At 45.0% G+C, this 19099-nt stretch overlaps 1 protein-coding gene across 1 annotated transcript; it reads left to right on the top strand.

The window, feature by feature from the left end:
* Nucleotides 1–3378: 3378 nt before the first annotated feature.
* On the top strand, nucleotides 3379–17737 carry LOC133891455 (glucose-1-phosphate adenylyltransferase large subunit 4, chloroplastic/amyloplastic-like). The gene is made up of 16 exons (XM_062332166.1): nucleotides 3379–3785; nucleotides 3979–4116; nucleotides 4293–4466; nucleotides 4565–4657; nucleotides 4736–4819; nucleotides 4905–4960; nucleotides 5289–5382; nucleotides 5635–5747; nucleotides 6047–6119; nucleotides 6258–6338; nucleotides 6428–6514; nucleotides 6599–6703; nucleotides 14814–14920; nucleotides 14995–15055; nucleotides 15631–15758; nucleotides 16826–17737. Exons 1-15 carry the CDS (start codon nucleotides 3633–3635, stop codon nucleotides 15730–15732), a joined length of 1521 nt encoding a protein of 506 aa, XP_062188150.1. The 5' UTR covers nucleotides 3379–3632; the 3' UTR covers nucleotides 15733–15758; nucleotides 16826–17737.
* The last annotated feature ends 1362 nt before the right edge of the window (nucleotides 17738–19099 follow it).

Below are 19099 nucleotides of genomic sequence, written 5' to 3'. Positions count from 1 at the left end.
AGTTTTGCGAGTGTTGTGCGGAAAGTATCATGCAAATCCTAAAGCAACAAGGCAAGCATCTAAGCATATTGCGCCTTTTGATTTGAATTAAGGAATCTAAAATTGACAAATTATGCTTTATGTAAGTTTGCATGTTCAATGAGTCGATGTCGGGCTTATATTGGTAGAACCTACGTGATGCATTGTCCTACCTTGGTTATTTGATGATTTATATTCTTGTAGTCATGATAACATTGTTGATGTCTAACTTGAAAGTTATTCGAAATGCTTAGTAATGCATATGTCCTCGGTAGAAAGTCGAGCTATGGTGCAACCATTGTTCGCGAGCTTAGGGCTTACTTATTGTTCATGAATATTGATTATGATGTCGATAGTTGGATGAGATGTGAGGATGAGACGAGATGTGGACAATGTTAGGGGTGTTTTCTGCCTCGGAGGAGTTCTTTAGGGTAGTTCGAGAGGAGCTCGGACACCATAGACTGCTTTGCATTGATTAAGCACCGTCCGTCGGTATAGTTGGCTTTAGCACTTACCGTACTCACCATATGCCGATCATATGCATTCTTTACCTTCTTTTTCTTATCTTTGTATCAGTCAATCATCTCTCTAAATTTACCCTTGTTGAGAGAACTACTTGACTCATCATGTCTACGGAAAGGATCACCTTGCTCAATAAGAAGTCTTGCAATATCTAAAGAAGCAGTCAAACGAATCTTATATATAATTTGATCTTCCTAACTGTAATTAGCAAGTTTTTGAGAGATACTTGTATTTTGATTCATAAAGTCCTCACACTTCATCCTTGCAATATTGTGAGCATGCGAAGCACCATGTTTCTCAAATTTTTCTAAAGCCTTCTTCCATTTCTCATAACCAATCTTTGCGAAGACATCATTTCAAATTTTTCAGGCTTTCCCAGCTCAAAGAAAACATAACAATACAAACAAAAAGGTTGCATCCTTTGAAGAACTATATTCTAACCAATCATATTTCTGGAACCATTGTTGTTGGAAGGATCTCCATTCACTTTGTTGCCATTTGTGAGGAAATGCTTGACCTCTTGGTTGAGTTGGACCTTGCAAAACATATGTCCTCTTTACTTGATCTCTAATTTCAAATGGATACTCATCAATTGGTTTGCGATCTCATGAATCTCGAATAATATCCGAAAATCTAAATTTCACCCTGGGCTTCTTTGGTTGATTTGTGCTTTGACCAGTGTTTGGAGTGGGAGTGGTACTAGTATTGGAATTATTTGAAAAATACGTGAGCAAATGTTCTTTTGCTCATGTTGAGATATAACCTACAATCCATACACATGATTAAATTGAACTAAGTAAGTCTAAATATATTGAATTAAGTAAATATATTGAACCAAGTGTTTTGAAGTTTCAGTCATCCTATAATCAGATTGCAATTCTTATATTAAAATTATATTCACATGAACTACTACTAATTTCCATACATTTCTAAACTCAAATAGTTGGATGATCCTATTCCAAATAACTGGTACATATTTGAGCTTATAATGCAGCAACTACAAATCAAAACTTTTTCTCTCCCTCAAGGCTGGCTCACTGAGGACGAGAAATCAAACAATGATATAAACATCCAATGGATGAATGGACTAATGGGGCCGGTGTGGTAGGGCGAAAGCTGACGATGATATGATTTGATTCGCGAACTGCATTGAGATTGGTTACTAATGATAAGTGGTGCGAGAGTGAACCAAACGGATCCCAAGATACCCAAGAACCTAGCTTCTCAAGTCTGAAGATTCTGAACCATGTATGAATACATTTGTAATTCTGTTCTTCACAGATTAATTCAGTGCTTATGTTGTTCTATCATTCCTCGATCACTGATCAAATGAAACTTGTTTCTACCAAAAAAATGTACAAAAAATTAAAGTAGTACATAAAATAAATTAAAGCTGCATCCAATTAGCCAAGAGACCAATACACTGACTCGCCGGGTGCCGCAAGTCTTGCCCGCCACGCTGCTGGTAGCCAAACTCCCGATCACGCTACCCGTTGAGCCAAAACCAATTAGCCAAGAGCACTGACCCACCGGCCGCCGCAAGTCCTACTCGCCACATTGCCAGCCATCATGCTCCCAGCCACTGAGCCATGCCGCAGCCGATAGCAGCTCGCCGAGCGCCACCGCCCACCGCACTGCAGCCAGCCAAGCTCTGCCAATTGTTGCATGCCGCTGCAAGCCGAGCACTACTATCGCGCCACGCCGCAGCTAGCCGAGCGCCGTCGTTCGCTGATTGCCGTAGCCAGCCACCCAGCCGAGTGCCAAACCCATGCCGCCACCTGCTGGCCATCGTGCGCTCGTGCGTGCAAGTCACGATTAGGGTTTGGGACAGAGCGTCGAGGCATGGAGCGGACTAGATCAAGGCTTGACGGTCAGTCATGAGGCCGTGAGGCTGATTGGGGTGTCCATGAGGCACAATAGTTAGTGTATCTTCTTCGGAGTGGCGGCCAAAAATTGCCTAGGGCCCAGGATCCCTTCTTCTTCGACGCAAGCAGCTTTAAGCGTAGGGCGCCGTGCTCGTCGGCCGAGATGCCGTCGTTGGACAACGAAGCTAACCACAAGGGGCTACCCTCTACATCGGCACAGTAGGGGGCTCAAGCCCCCTTCCCCCCGGAAGATCCGCCCCTGCTCGGACGCCGCCGACTTGGTTCGGGTTAGGGTCCGAGGTTGCCGGTCGGGGACTAGATGGCCATCGGGGTTAGAGGGAGACCCTAGGGCAACCAACTGGCCCAACAATGGTAGCGGTGATGAGCATAATGCTGTTGGCTACGGTTGGCAGAGAACAACCTATAGATGGCGTTGGCGACGGAGGAGTTGACATAATATGCTTGGTTGTTGTCTCGTTGGGCAATAAATGGAGAAGGGGAATGAGCACAATGGCTGCCAAGTGGAGATGCCATCCTCACCTGTTGATGTCGATCTCGAAGGCACGTAGTACTATCTCCGTTTTTAAATAGATGTCGTAATAGAATGCGTATAGTTAAATATTAAAAACTTAAACCACTAATATACATAAAACTATTAGAATTTGACATAGTAAAATAATAGTAGTGAATTTGTCATGAAAAATACTTTAACATAATCTAATTTTTATCAACTTTTACCAAGAGCTAATCATCAAAAGTAACGGATAAAAACGTACTGGTTGGAGACAGGAGGTAGTACTTAGTATTCAACGGCTAAGATTTTGTTTGCACGACTCGGCTGAATTGGAGTCAGCGGATACCCGTGCGCCATTTGGTAGTGGTCCTGTGAGCCACATCATGCAGCACCTAGAAGCGCGGGGGACTGACTTCTCTATTTCTAAGCGCGAGGTGATGTGTGGAACGGGTCACCGCCGAACGACCCCCAGCCCTCGTGAGTCGTGTGACTGGAGTTCCTGGATCCGAGAAAACCCCGTGTTCCGATGCGCCTCCCCACTCTTCGCGGCTCCCCACTAGCTCCGCTCCGTTCCGTTACAAAACTCCGAGCCACCTAAAACCGCCCGCCGCACTGCGCCACTCGGGCCTCGGCTTACTCCCCTTCTCGCCGTCCCGTTCGCCAGCTCGTCTCCTTCCTCCTCTCCCTCATCGCGGCCTTCCGTGCCGCGGCCAATGGCGGCCCCCGCGGCGCCGCGCGCGACGGCGGCCTGCCACTCCCGCCCGGCGCCCCGTTTCGCGCGCCTCGCCTCCCCGCGCCGCGCGGTGTCGGCGGCCGCCGCCACCACCACCAGCTGCGTCCTCGCCGACGCCCACGGGGGGACCAAGGTCCGTCGGTTGCACACTCCTACTCGCGCATTGTGGCTTCATCTCGCTGCTAGTTCCGCGTGCGCGCGTGGTCGGGGTTGGACCCGCGCGCCGCCCCCCACTGGTGGCGGTGGTGGTGGGGTGGCGTGATCTGTGTTGCGTGCCGCGGCGTGCTGGATGGGTGGATCATGGTTTTGGTTGGTGTCCGTGCCAGGTGGAGCCGGTGGACGCGGGCGCCCAGGCGGCGGCGGCGCGGAGGGACGTCAGCCCGGACACGGTGGCCTCCATCATCCTCGGCGGCGGCGCCGGCACGCGCCTCTTCCCTCTCACGCGGACCAGGGCCAAGCCTGCAGTAATCACCTCATCCTCTCTCTATTTCTCTATCTCGATCGCTCAAAGATCATATTTTATCATTCGTTTATTCGGCATACATGATGCCGAGTAACATTGGGTTTCATTTCATGCCAAATTGCCAATTATTGAGCTGGTAGTTACAATAGTGATTTGGTTGTCGTATATTGATTCCAGGTGCCGGTTGGGGGATGCTACAGGCTGATTGATATCCCGATGAGCAACTGTATAAACAGCAAGATAAACAAGATCTACGTTCTCACCCAGTTCAATTCCCAATCCTTAAATCGCCACATTGCGCGGACATATAACTTTGGTGAGGGAGTTGGGTTCAGTGATGGGTCTGTCGAGGTATACTCTGAGTCTAAGCAGGGTTAATTTTTAAGGGCCTTTGTGAGTTAAAGTATGATGGACTTGTTTTCTGGTTGTTTATTTTACTCATTGATTAGGTGCTGGCAGCTACCCAGACAGCTGGGGAGTCCGGAAAGAAATGGTTCCAGGGAACAGCGGATGCTGTCAGGCAGTTCCTGTGGCTTTTTGAGGTTCTTCTTTGGCCATGTCGTACCTTTGATAAAATATCATCACTGTTTTAATGTTAACTCTTGCCTGCTCTTTTGAAGGATGCAAGGCTGAAACGTATAGAAAACATACTAATTCTATCTGGTGATCATTTGTATAGGATGGATTACATGGACTTTGTGCAGGTCTGTTCGAAGTTGATATTTTACATTCAGTCTTTTTTGCCTCTCATTGATTGACAAGATACATACTTGTCAACTGATTTTGCAGAAGCATGTTGACTCTGGTGCTGATATTTCAGTTGCTTGCGTTCCTATGGATGAAAGGTCATTCATCTTTCTCCTCTTTGAATTGGTTTGTAATTTGTTTTTTGTACTTCAATTGACCTTTTTCTTTTTGCTAACAAAGCAAAATGGTATTCTAGCTATTTAGAAAGACTCTAGCGTAATATCAATTCGCTAGAGCTCCAAATTTACTTGTATTATGCTCATCATTAGTATATACTCTGGAAAAGTTCTGGGATCTCATTGCCACTTCGCATTTTGTAACAACTAACAAGTAATCAATACATAATTGGATACATTTTTATTGGCAGATCACACACTGACATAATCCTTTCCTGTAAAATAATTTGTTTATGTTATCCACATGCAGTCGAGCTTCAGATTTTGGATTGATGAAGACCGACAGGAATGGTCGCCTTACTGATTTTTCTGAAAAGCCCAAGGGTGAAAATTTGAAATCAATGGTACATGCCTTTGCACTGAATGTAAAGATAAAAAACTAGTTAATGATTTGTTCAGACAAGTGTAAACTGAAAGCATCTTGGCATATTTTGCGTTACTAATATTTTTATCCATGAGGTTTCCTTTTCTTTTGCAATGTTGTCTTGATTATTTGATTTTGCTTCTCTGTTTTCCCAACTATATATCAAATTCCACCATTTTTTATTTGCATTGAGAAAAAGCTTGTAAATAATTTAAGGTACTTATTAATGCAGCAAGTGGATATGGAAATGTTTGGATTGTCCCAAGAAGATGCAAATATATACAGATACATGGCTTCAATGGGAATATACGTATTCAAGACAGATGTCCTATTAAGGTTTCTGAGGTAAAAAATTGATACTAACTGCTGAAAAGGGCTTTCACTTTGTGTTTGCACTCTTGCGACGCAAAACATACACACAGTTTTTTTTTAATTGGCCTTTTCTTTTGTTGTGGCGACATGTGCAATTGCGCAAAACTAAAAGAATTGCTGATCTCTAACTTCTAAGACATAGTTGCTCATGACATGTATTATGGCCAGGAAGTATTGAATCTTGTGATTTCTACATGCACCACCATATTTATTTTGATGCCATATGAGGTGATGATTATACTTCTTTCCTTTGTTTGTTGTGCATCTGTTAGAGGCCATTATCCAATGGCTAATGATTTTGGCTCAGAAGTTATGCCAATGGCTGCAAAAGACTACAATGTGCAGGTACTTACACTTTACAGTCTTCCAGAGTCCAAATTGCACTTGTGATATATCCTGGATTTTTACTAGTAACCCTTTATTATTCAATGTTTGTTGTTATAAACGCAAATTCTAAATAAAATACTCCCCGTGTGTTTGCAGGCTTATCTGTTTGATGGTTACTGGGAAGATATTGGGACCATAAAGTCCTTCTTTGAGGCAAACCTTGCTCTCACTGATCAGGTTTACTTTTTCTTCAACATCATCTCAAACTCTTTAATGTTTTGGTGGTAGGATAAGTTCTCTAAAAGTTTTATTTATTATCTTTGTAGTCTCCCAACTTCTATTTTTATGATCCTGTGAAGCCCATTTTCACATCTCCAAGATTTTTACCTCCAACCAAGATGGACAATTGCAAGGTCAGATTCTCCTATCACTTACAAATTGTTTAGTTGGTAACACATTAGCCGGTAGGTTTGTTTGATATGTCTCTTTCTGTGCAGGTTTTGAACTCTATAGTTTCACATGGCTGCTTTCTAACGGAGTGCAGTGTTGAGCACTCTGTCATTGGTATCCGCTCAAGATTAGAACCGGGGGTGCAGCTGAAGGTAAATCATTGAGTGTTTGTAGTTTTCTTTAGTTTAAATAAGTCTAAACCTTTCCCATTCCTTTTAAAAAAGGATAGAGGGGGGGGGGGGCATGCATTGGAATTATTTTGAGGAAGCACCACTTGTCATGTACCCATGCGATTCACATCAATTCCAACCTGTTCAACAGATGAACGAGAGATAAACTTGCACTCAAATCACTTGAGACAGGTATGTAGAGGATACAAACTGATTTGGAGGGGAATTTAGGATGGGGAAAGCACATAATTGGAGGTAGGCAGCAAGAACTGGAGATAGATCAAAGCTTTAGAGTTTGGGGTAGGGATAGCAGTTGGGAAGAAGAGAGCCAAGGCAAACACCTGTTCCTTGTTCGTCGATCCCGATCCCGCTGTTGCTTGGTTTCTTATGTAGATGCCCTTCATCCAGTTGAGCCAAGGGCCAGTCCACCTAGTAGCTCAATCCCATGCCCAATACCAATGCAAGGCAAGGCCCGTGTCCGTGACATTCCTCCCCATTTGAGACACAGTTTGTGGAGAAGCCGTTGAAGAGAAATCCGCGACGATAAATGTGTTGCCACTGGGGTCCCAGTGCACTTGCAACCAAAACCGATCAGTGGCTCCATTGTATAGCCAAGCCTTCATAGGAAATTGGTCCTCTCATCGGTCGCACATTGCATCCACACTCGATGGCAGTATAGAACCCCATAGCCCGGCACCATGCTTCTGTTGCAAAAGCCTGAGCAACTGCTCTGATTGAGTCCCTGCATGAGCACTTTTCGCACCCCTTCCAGCTTGCATAGCAGCAGAATTGTTACTGAATATACTCCCAACATGTCCACCTTGAATGACCTTTTGTCTGCACCTATAATTTCTGACAGCTCACCGAGCAACAAGCTTCTATACGGAATGTGTTTAACTTTTGAATTGTTGCAATCCTTTTTCATTGAAGCTTCAACTGAATTTTTGAACAACTTTTGGGATGGCATTAAGAGCGTCTAGCTGAATGTGAATACCAGTAACACTTTCCTCCCTTACCAACTCGTCCTCAAGTGCAGTCACCACACCATGCAGTTCCATAGTCTTAACAAGGAAACTTGTATGATCAACGCTGTAACACTTGTCTTGAATAACCGAAGTAATCAGCACACACACTCATGGTTCAGACTTGAGAAATTTGTTAGAACCTGCAAGCATGAACTCCACTGAAATACTCTGAATTTCGTATTTGCTGCAGCACCCCGTGCAGCACAACAAACACACATCCATCAGCTATATAATGCCAACTGCTAATTGCCTGACACAATTGTATAGTGTCATGAGATGGCCCCCCTGTACTAGTAACTACAGCAAAGAATATTGTGCCACACAAGTTTAACATGCACAGTCGTGGCACCAAGTTGAGAGGAAAAACTTGCTTGAATTGCCTAAGCAATTTCTCCTCAACCTCTGAAAATTGGAACCTGATGCAAATTTGGTACACTTGCAAGCACCATACGACCCCCAATGATATATCATCAAAATGGAGTATTCCTCAGGGCCTTTGGCTGCCATATTCACTTTCATATCTGTCTAGTACCACGCTACAGACATTCCACCCACCACTGTTTTTCGACACCGTAGCAAACATCCCATGAACACCAACCATACCAATATGCAATAGTTCAATCAGGGCTCGTGGCAATGCACGAAATATTTTGTTACTTAGGCATGCAGAAGCACCAAAGAAGTTGTAAGGAATCCCCTCTGATTTTGCTTGATCTCTGAACTCCCTGAGTTCTTGACCAGTTGAACACACATCCAAAATGACCAGAACACACGGCTGAAATATCCAACTGTTATCATCAGCCAAGGGCGGAGACAAGGGGGTGGGGGGGGGGGGGTGGCCAGGGGCCAAGCCTCCCTATGCTTGACAAAGTTTCACAGTATGCATGCGTGTAATGAGCAGCATATAAAATTTGAAGAACTTAAAGGGCTCACTGGCATACATACTCATTTTATCTATTATATATGTTTCAAGTATTTTATGTTTTTTCCATGAACACATTTAAGGTATTAGATACTGTCAAGTATAATTTAATACCATGATTACTGTGAATACATGTAACAAAGCATTTTTTTTTCTTGCCAAACTTTACCAAGTTTAAAGCGTTTGCCCTTAATGGTCATAATTCATGTTCCATTACTCAACTCTTTATTAACCTAAGCTCTAATTATTTTCAGTTATAGAGATTTTTAACAACTTCTATGGTAGACCCATATCGAACTAGCAAAGACAATATCAAGACGTTGAATGCATAGATATCATCATCAATTATATGAAAGGTCATACATTTGCTACTGTGGGCAAATTTGTGTATAAGAAAAATAGATGTTTTAAACTGATTATGGAACATGGATTCATCTCAACACTTGCATTTTGTCCTAATGAATGGAAAATAGATTAACCAATATTAAGAGAAAATTATACTTTTTTTACAACGATCAATTGAATAGTTTCTAGAACCGATTCAAATTTGTCTCTCCTCGGCCCCCTATGGTTGGTCCAATCCTGGCTCCGCCCCTACCATCAGCATAACATATCCAAGTGTTATCCAAGCGATCAATCCAATTTGCATAAGGTGGCAACCATGGAGACATCACTTGTAGCAGTGATTTAACCAAGGCCATGGTGCTAGTTGTATCTTGGCGCCGTTGCTCACGATCTCCACTTGCACAGGTGCGGTGGCCATGGTTGTGGCATTGACCACCTAGCACCACCACTGCCCATGTCCCTTACTTGCGTCGGCCATGGTGGCCATGATTCCATGCACTCATTGCAACCAACAAACTTAGTAGCAGGAGCATGCATTTTCTCAAACGCCTTGACAACACCTATCACACTTAGATTGAACGCACCTAACTGCTCTTGCCAATAATCGGCCATGTCGTGCATATATTAGCCCAGGTGGTGGTGAACAAAACTGATGAAAAGTCTAGGGACACGGATGGAAACATGGCCCTAGGCAACTCCTCTGTCTTCTCTTCATGACGGGGCACGACCTTGATGGCAAGATGCTCTTTAGAGAAAGCATAGGGACTAATGTCTTGCTTGTTTTTGCTGTGGATTGTCACAATCTAAATTTTACGGAGAAGCTACTTCCCACCAGATTGTAGATTGTGGGATTTCGTAGTACAACTTAGCTTGTGGATTGTGAAAATTAGCTTTTAGGTTAAGACTGTTTGTTTTTGCTGTTGCTTTTGGGACTAGAATCCATAATCAGAATAAAAAACAAACATGACCTAAGAGGCATTACCTTGAACATCCTTTGTGCGTCACGAACACTAATACCAAGACACAATAGGACCTCGTGAACACCCTGTGTGCAGCTGCGACCCGACGTCGAACATTTGGCGTTTGTCGCCAGGTGTAGCTCGGTGGTGGCAATGATGAGTTGAGGTCGGTGTCCTGGGCAAGAGTAGAGGCTGAGAAATCCATGGGTGGCGCCGAGGGAGTGGCCGAAAACTTCAGAACGCTGGCGCCTTGGTCGAGACTCGGCATCGAACACCTGGCGTGTGTCACTGTGAGATGCTCGACGGTGGCGATGGTGATGTCGGGGATGGTGCCCTGGGCTACAACTGAGGTTGTCGAAGGTTTGGACGACATCGAGGATGCCATTGCCGGCTTGTTGCAGTTGAAGCGATGCTGGTGGTGACGCTCCCGACCTTAGAAGACAACCTAGAGAAGAACTCCCTCCAACTGTCCTCCATCTCCTTCAACGTGGTAACAATCAGGTTGAACATCTGATGGCATTGCACCTCCTTTGCGGCGTCCATGACGGAATCGGAACTATCCATCCTGAGAAATGACGGCTCAAATACTAGAATGTCAGGTACCCACACGATTCACAGCAATTCCAACTAGTTCAACATATGAATGAGAAATAAACTTTCACTCAAATCACTTGAGATAGGTATTTAGAGGATACAAACTGATTTGGAGGGGAATTTGGGATGGGGAAAGCACATAATTAGAGGTAGGGAGCAAGACCTGAAGGGAGATCAAAGCATTAGAGTTTGGGGGTAGGGATAGCAGTCGGGAAGAAGAGAATCGAGGCAAAATTCGTCGACCACGATCCCAGTGTTGCTTGGCTTCTTATGTAGACGTTGTCCTTCATCCGGTTAGGCCACGGGCTAGTCCACCTGGTAGCCCAATCCCGTGCCCAAGGGCTAGTCCACCTGGGATCGTGGACTACATCCGGTTAGGCCAAGGGCTAGTCCACCTGGTAGCCCAATCCCGTGCCCAAGACTAATGCAAGGTAGGGCCCATGTCCGTGACACCACTGTTTACAAATGCTCAACAAACCTATAAAAAAATTCCAAAGAAACTAGTTGATACCTTTATTTTTTGCAGTCAATAAAAATATACTCTTTGCACATGCCATAATTTTTTTCGAACACGTAGGAGAACTGCGTGTCATTTCATTATATTAGAAGAAAAATAAAGTACAAAAACACACCACAACGCACACACTCCACACCCACACCCACACCCACTCTACTGGCAATCAATACATTCGTGCCACTAGCATAGGATTGGGCGACCAACAGCTAGCATCTATGGACCAAGGACTAGGCTCCCAAGGTCCTTAGATCCGGCAGTGACCCATAGCGAGCCTTCCTCCGCCACTGTCCGAACCACCCTATCCACCCTTGGGGTGGCACCGTTGAATACAGAGTCATTGCGGTGCTTCCAAAGCTCCCAAGCAACAAGAATAATAAGGGAATTGAGGCCTTTTCTGTGATGCTTGCCGACTGATCTAATTGACCAGCACCACTAGCCCAAGAAGGTAGTTGTATCCGGCTGAGGAGTGGCTGATCTGATTGACCAGCACCACCAGCCCGAGAAGGTAGTTGTATCCGGCTGAGGAGTCACGGACTGCAGGCCAACCTTTAGGAGGATGGTGTGCCATACCTGTCTTGCGGACACGTAGGCAATCAAGATGAGATCGATGGATTCATCCGATTGATCGCAAAATGGACAAGAAGCAGAATGGGGCAGTCCTCTTAGCCAATCGGTCCGCTGCCCAGCACCGGTTAAGCGCTGCAAGGCAGAGGAAAAACTTACATCGCAGCGCCGCCCAAGTCTTCCATATGCGCTTCCGTGGTGCAGATCTGATGGAACCAACAAAGAATGCACTATATGTAGATTTGCTTGTGTAAATACCTGAATCTGTCAGCTTCCAATGGTGATGATCTGGAACATCCGGTAGAAGGGTAACAGCCTCCGCCAAGTTCCATAGTTGTAAGTACTCCTCAAGCACTATCATAGTTAGAGCGCCCCTAATGTCATTTACCCAACTCCTGTTCCCAAGCAATTGAGCCACCGTCTGTTGGTTAAAGACTCGGCGAGGGACAAGAGCAACAAGGTTGGGAGCTACTTCAGAGATAGTCCCGCCCTGCAGCCACCTATCCCCCCAAAAACTTGTGTGTCCCATCTCCGATGATGGTTATTGTTGCCATGTCAAACAAGGCTTTCGCATTGGGGTTGACTTGCACGTGCAACCCTATCCAAGGGCGCGATGGATCAATTTTTTGCAGCTACAGCCACTGTGTGCGAAGAGCCCATCCAAGGGTTGCCAAATCATGTATGCCTAGGCCTCCTTACTGGATTAGGCGGGACACCCTTTGCCAAGACACTAGAAAACTGCCACCATTAGCTTACTCGTGCCCTTTCCATAGGAAACCTCGCCTTCTCTTGTCAGTTGCCTTAATGACCCACGTAGGAAGTTCCATTGCGATCATTTGGTAAATGGGTGTTGCAGTGAGCACTACACGAACCATGATTAACCTCCCAGCTTGGTTCATCAAGGAGGCTTTCCACAACGGCAAATGTTCCACCACCTTATTGACCAAGGACTGCAGCTCGGCTTTGGAGAGTTTCTTGATAGATAAGGGCAGTCCCAAATATGTGCACCGAAAATATTTCACTTCGCACGACAGCTGATCTGTGATGACCGCCATGTCCTCCTCTTGACACTGAATGGGAGACACAAAGCACTTTGAAATGTTGGTCTTGAGCCTTGAAGCTTGCCCAAAGACTGTCAACACTTGCATGATCAAATCCAGTTCAGCAGCAGCTAGTCGGAGGAACAACGCAACATCATATGCGTACAGGGACATGGTGTTATGACCCTTCGACCGAGAGCGGTTGTAGTAGGCTATCAAGACAGGCCTGACCAATAAGCAAATTCAGCACGCCTATCACTAGTACGAACAACACGGGAGAAAGAGGGTCGCCTTGCCGTAGGCCTCGATGGTGCGTAATTACCTCTTCCGGCTCACCATTCATTAAGACCCTTGTGGAGGAACAAGCAGGAAAGAAGATTGCACCAACGGTTACTAAACTTTAAATACCGTAGCACCTCTAATAAAAAAGGCCAAGAGATGGAGTCGAAGGCCTAAAAAATATCCAATTCGAGGGGCATGTGTGGTTCCTTCTTTCTATGCAAGCACCGGGCTGTTTGTTGAACAAGAAGCAAGTTGTCATGAATGCATCGTCCTCGAACAAAGGCACTTTGGTTTGTCGACAACATGGTAGATAATTTGGGAGCAAGGTGGTATTCGCAATCAGCTTTGCGAAGTTGTGGATTAAGCTTATGGGCTGGTAGTCCTTCACTTGCATTGCATCAACCTTCTTGGGGACGAGGGTGAGAAAAGCTGTGTTTAACAACCTTAGCTTAGAAACACTTCCTTGCTGCATAGCCAATAGCCATATTATATCGCTTTTGATGATCTGCCAGCAAGACTTATAAAAACGACCGGTAAAACCATCCAAGCCCGACGCCTTGTCATGCAGTAGTTCTTTGATAGTTGCCTAAACTTCATCTTCAGTGAATAGATCAACACCGGAAGGGCCTTCACCTGTGTCTGTTACCGGCTCTGTGATATCGGAAGGATCTAAGGGCACCGGCTGCGACAGGCGACGCCAGACTGGCCGCTGAAGAGCAGACGGGGCCGGGTGCACACCCGAGGAAGACGACTCCAAGGAAGAGCTTGAGCTGGCGTGCAAGCGCGGACACACGTAGGAACGGTGTCCAGGCCGCAAGCAACGAAAGCAACGCATGCGTTGTCGACACTGGGCTAGTACGCAATGAGAAGGCAAGAAGCAGTTAAAGCACCTCTCACGTAGGTCGTCAGGGACTTGGCCCTGTGGCCGGTGCGGCGGCCGAGGACGACTCCTGTGTCATCGCCGGTATACGACCACTTGCCAGCCATCCATGTCTGGACCGCGCCTCTTCTCGACTTAGTGTAGCTCATAGCAAACGGCGGGGCTGGGACTGAGAGGTCGCGACGTAGACATGATGGACCGTCGCGAGGGAACCGGGATGATCACGGGCGCTAGGGAGGAAGTTGCACGCCGCGCCGGGCCCATCGGAGCCACGACCGCTCGCATGATCGGCAATGCTGAGGGAGGCCCCGAGGATAACACCGCGTCGTGGTAGGAGCTCGGAGCAAGATCCTGCCACTCCAAGGACCAGGTGCTAGAGTTGGGGGAGGAAGGGCTAGTGTCTCGCCAGTGCAGCTCCTTGGACCGGACCACCGCCGGCACGAACGGCTGAGCCAAAGGCGCTAAAGGAGGAGGGGAAGGCGGTGCCTTGGAGGGGAGGGGGTCCGGCTTTGGGGGTGGTGCGGTGGCTGCCGGGCCTGGGCAGGACACCGGCGTGAGGCTGGGTGGTGGAGGCGCCGCCCGGAGGCGAGTAGTTGGGAGGGGAAGCGGAAAGGGCCATCAGTTATCACGTGGAATACCACATGCCATAAATTTACATATCACTAGTTTGCCTATCTATTTTTGTTTGTTTTCTTTAGTAATTGCATCTCTTCCAATTTCAACATGCATCATTGAAGATGTATGAATTCTGACGTTTATTATTTTTGTTGGGAATTTTATAACCTATCATTAGTTTTTGAAGGGAAATAAGCGCATGCTTTGTTGATTACTGACTTTGTGCTAATGCATTGCTTAGTAGCCAGCGTATTATTGGTAATGTAGGAATGTTTGGTTTCTTCTTTGGTGAATGTTATGGAATGCTTAATTGTTTCATGTCTCTTAACAAATAATCAATTTGGTGTAGGACACCATGATGATGGGGTCAGATTACTACCAGACTGAAGCTGAGAGATTTTCTGAACTGTCTGATGGAAAAGTTCCAGTTGGTGTTGGAGAAAATACTGAAATAAGGTTAAGTTGTGTATATAAACATGACTGCATAAGTATTTTTGTGCAGTTCTTTGATGCAAAGTTTTGTCATATAGGAATTGTATCATTGACAAAAATGCTCGAATTGGGAAGAATGTGGTCATTATGAACTCAGAGGTATGGCTGTTTATGAAAGCCTTTTGAATTCATATATACAACACCTCTTCAATATTTTCGAGTTCATTTTCTTAGCCATGTTATGGATGAAATAAGATGACTTCGTGAATGAGCATGAGCATGCTTGAACGATTGGCTCTTTATTTTACTAACTAGTTACTAACAGGGTATGCCAACTTTTATTGATGAAGATATGTATTACGTACCGCATGTGCAAGAAAACTATTGCAACCTAGTGTTACTTGATTAGTTGATATAACGTATGGATTTTTGGTTGAAAGCATCTTTAGAGAACTAGGAACATATGTCTTTGGTGCTTAGAATGCTTATGCAGAAAAAGCCTCATCTCTTCATAGAAAAGGCGTTGTTGGAGCAACATGGCCTTAATCCACTTTACTAAAAAGTTTATGGCCTTGCAATCCCATAGGAAGAAGCTAACTTATTTGGGCCAATTCAACAAAGAACTAGGATTGTAATTTTTTTAAATTATTATTTTTGTTCATGCTATGGAATATTTCTGGTTCTGAAAATTTCGGAACAAAATGTTGAGAGTTTTCCCTTTTTTGTGAACACAGAATGTGCAAGAAGCAGACAGACCGGCAGAGGGATTTTATATTCGTTCTGGGATAACTGTGGTGCTTAAAAATGCGGTGATTCCAAATGGTACAATTATCTAGAAGAACACCACATGAGCTATCTGCAGGTAAGGTCATGCAAATGCTCCACCCCCCCCCCCTCCACCCAATTATGGTGCATAATAAAGTCAGTGCTTCCAACTTAACTAAATAGGATATATTAGGAGTCAGTGCTTCCAACTTAACTAAATAGGATATATTAGGAGATCTTTTATAAGGCCCAAGGTCCTTGTAGTGCTGCACCTAGTTAATATAAGATTATTCTGATATGATGCAAATATTCAGTGTTTACTGCCCACAACTAGAAAATGTGAGTCCTTGCGGGCTGAATGGAAGTGAACCTGATATGATGCAAATATTAGGAGATCTTTTATAAGGCCCAAGGTCCTTGTAGTGCTGCACCTAGTTAATATAAGATTATTCTGATATGATGCTAATATTCAGTGTTTACTGCCCACAATTAGAAAATGTGAGTCCTTGCGGGCTGAATGGAAGTGAACCTGATAATTTCTAGTGACAAAGATACATCATTTTAAAGTTAGGTAGTAATAAATGCTACGTGTACATTCTATTAATTATTGACCAATGAACAAGTTAATCTGAGTACAAAGAATTACTGAAGAGAAAAATCATAGCTGCCACCTCAGTTGCCATTTTAATGTTAGGTGCAGAAGAAATCCTCCGTGTACAATCTATAATTTATTGAACAATAAACATGATAACCAACAAAATAAAGAATATTCATAGCTGTCGACTGTTAGCACCACCTCGATTGCCATTGTAAAGTTAGGTAGAGAATAAATTCTCCATGTACAATCCACTAATTTATTGACCAATAAACAAGTTGATCTACACATGAAGGATATATGAAGAATATTCATAGCTGTGGAATGCTATCACGATCTTAATAGCCTATATCTATGGTACACCTTCCTTAGCAATATTCCTAGACACCTATCATTCTGTATTGATAGCTGGAAGGAGCTTATAGATGTTGCTTGCAGCCCAGGGGTCCTATTTCTGTAGATCCACTGATTGCACAGCCTAAAGTTCTGCCAACTAGTACCCTTATATATGACGTAACTTCGAAATGTACTATGTCACTGAGTTATAAATCCATGCCTGTAAATTTCAGATACAAATTCCTCCAGACGCATTGCCTCAAAAGTACGCCATCCAAGGTTATAGCATAGTTTGAGGCATCAATGAAGTGAATAAGCCTCAACGATCACAAGTTGGGTCAATGAAGCTAAACTACGGGTTGAACACCTGCACCACGCCACCGGTACGGCCAGACAATTGCAGGTTCTTTCATAAGCTTCCCAGGCAAACTTTCCGAGGGACGTCTTACATTTGACAATCCAGCTACTGCAGTGAGTATCGCCTGACAGGCAGAGAATATATATATATCTTGGAAGTCATTTACATCAGTAACTGTACATGAGGGAGCGAGATAACTAGGGTGTAAGAAAATATAGGGTATTGTTAGTAAGGAATGACTAACAATAAAGGGCATTTCTGTCCCCCTTTTTTATTTAAAAAGATTTCCATTTGAGCAAATGGAGTCAGTTTTAAGCTGCTAATTTTTGTAAGCATAAGTTAGCAGTGGATCCATGCCTGTGATACTTTTAGGCCATCTCCAGTGGAGCATTCTAAAGGCTAGCAGTGGAGTGCTTAGCAGTTTTTTGGTTGCCAACTTACCACGTAGGATGGACATGTGCTAATCTTGTAGCATGGACGCTTGATTATTTGGCACAAATGCTCAAGATGTGCTTGCGTATGTAACCACCACTAATCAGTACAACATGCAACCAACCAGGAAAAGGTCAAGAAACTAAGGACCTTCAGTGAAGAGCTTGTGCCGGAGAGGGGTCCTTCTATATATGTGCTTGATGACGTGGTTCTATTCTTTTTCCTTATTATTCATGTATAAACATTTTGCATTGGAGATGTCCTTAGACTCTTGATTGTGATGTTGGGTATCTGATTGTCTATGGGAGGATAACAGTTGTAATTTGTTAGGGCATGGTCGTTCTTTTTTCTTTTCTCATTTCGCGGGGTGTTTCGGTTGTTTTTCCCAAGGGGTTGGTCGGGTTTGGGGGTATTTGATTGGAAAGTTTTGAAATCTGGTTCAAGTGAGCCAGGATTCGGTGGCGGCGGCAGCAGCAAGGCCGCGCAAGGGGATAACAACAGAAACTAGTTACCTCTATATTTGCGAGCATTCCTTCTAATCCAAATCCAATCCCGGGGCTTCGAGAGTTACAATTAAGCAAATGGGAAAACATCATGCCAATGCGTGCATGTCAACCCATGTTGACCCCTTTACTTGGAGAACAGCCCGCCAAAGTTGAACCCTCCATTGTCGTTGTCGCTGTCTTCCTTCGCTGCGGCGCGGTGGTGGTGGCCTTCCCTCGACCTTCTCGAGGATGGGTCAGTCCAACAGCTTCTGCTCCGATCTCCTCTGCCGTGGGAATGGCTGTGCAGTCACGGCGCCGATGCCACACTGTGCTGAAGCCTATTCGATGTCTTTGTGAAAATATGTAAACCTTATTTCGTATTTCGCAGATGTTCAGCTTCTAGATTACAGGAAGAGGTAACAACTCCTTCCCCAACGCCAAGATTTTCGTTGTTTCAAAAGAGACATGCAGATTGTGGGGTAGTGGCCATGGTCCGCCTTCCCTCATAAGCCATGACTTGGCGCCTCGAGCTTCTAGAAAAGCTGTGTGCATTTAATGCAATGTGACTTGAGGAAAAAATGTGGAGGAGTCATACTCAAGCACCAACGTGATTAAGGTGGGTCCCGGTCACATGGGTGCTAAAAACTTTTCTTCTACTTGAAGAGGAATCTAACCCTACCTTAGACTCCTATTCAGGCCCGTCCCTGCGCAAGTGCTGGCTGTGGGACCGCACATGGCCCCTAAATCCTCAAGGCCCCAAGCTGGACTGAGTACCTGTGTATATACTACCTATAAGGCTATATGGGCTTGTTTCTATTCACTAAAGGTAGAAGTTGGGCAGTCGGCACAGGAGTCCAGGGGGTCCAATCAATCGCAGTAGTCGCACGACCTGTTCGTTTTCCCGATCCACCGATCGATCCTTGACTATGACGTCCTTGGCTCTCGCGGTCTCACCTGAGCCCTGATTCCTGACAGCGCACCGTGCACACTGCACGCCCGCACTCGCACGGCAGCGGCGAGTGGCATCGCCCAGCACCCAACGACATCAGGGCATGAGGCACAGGTCCGATTGTCCGAGCCAACATCAAGTGCCCAAGCCATCACCCATCACTCCATCAGCTCCAAGCCAACAGCCAAGCGCCCAAACCCTATTTTTCTACTATTGTTATTTACTTATTTTATTGAATAATTGTATTGATGAGTGTACATGTGCATCCAGCATCCGTTAATTT

The sequence above is a fragment of the Phragmites australis genome, chromosome 14 (assembly GCF_958298935.1).
Source record: "Phragmites australis chromosome 14, lpPhrAust1.1, whole genome shotgun sequence".
Lineage (NCBI taxonomy): Eukaryota > Viridiplantae > Streptophyta > Magnoliopsida > Poales > Poaceae > Phragmites > Phragmites australis.
The sequence above is the reverse complement of the archived record's forward strand: the minus strand, read 5'-3'. Positions and strand labels throughout refer to the sequence as shown.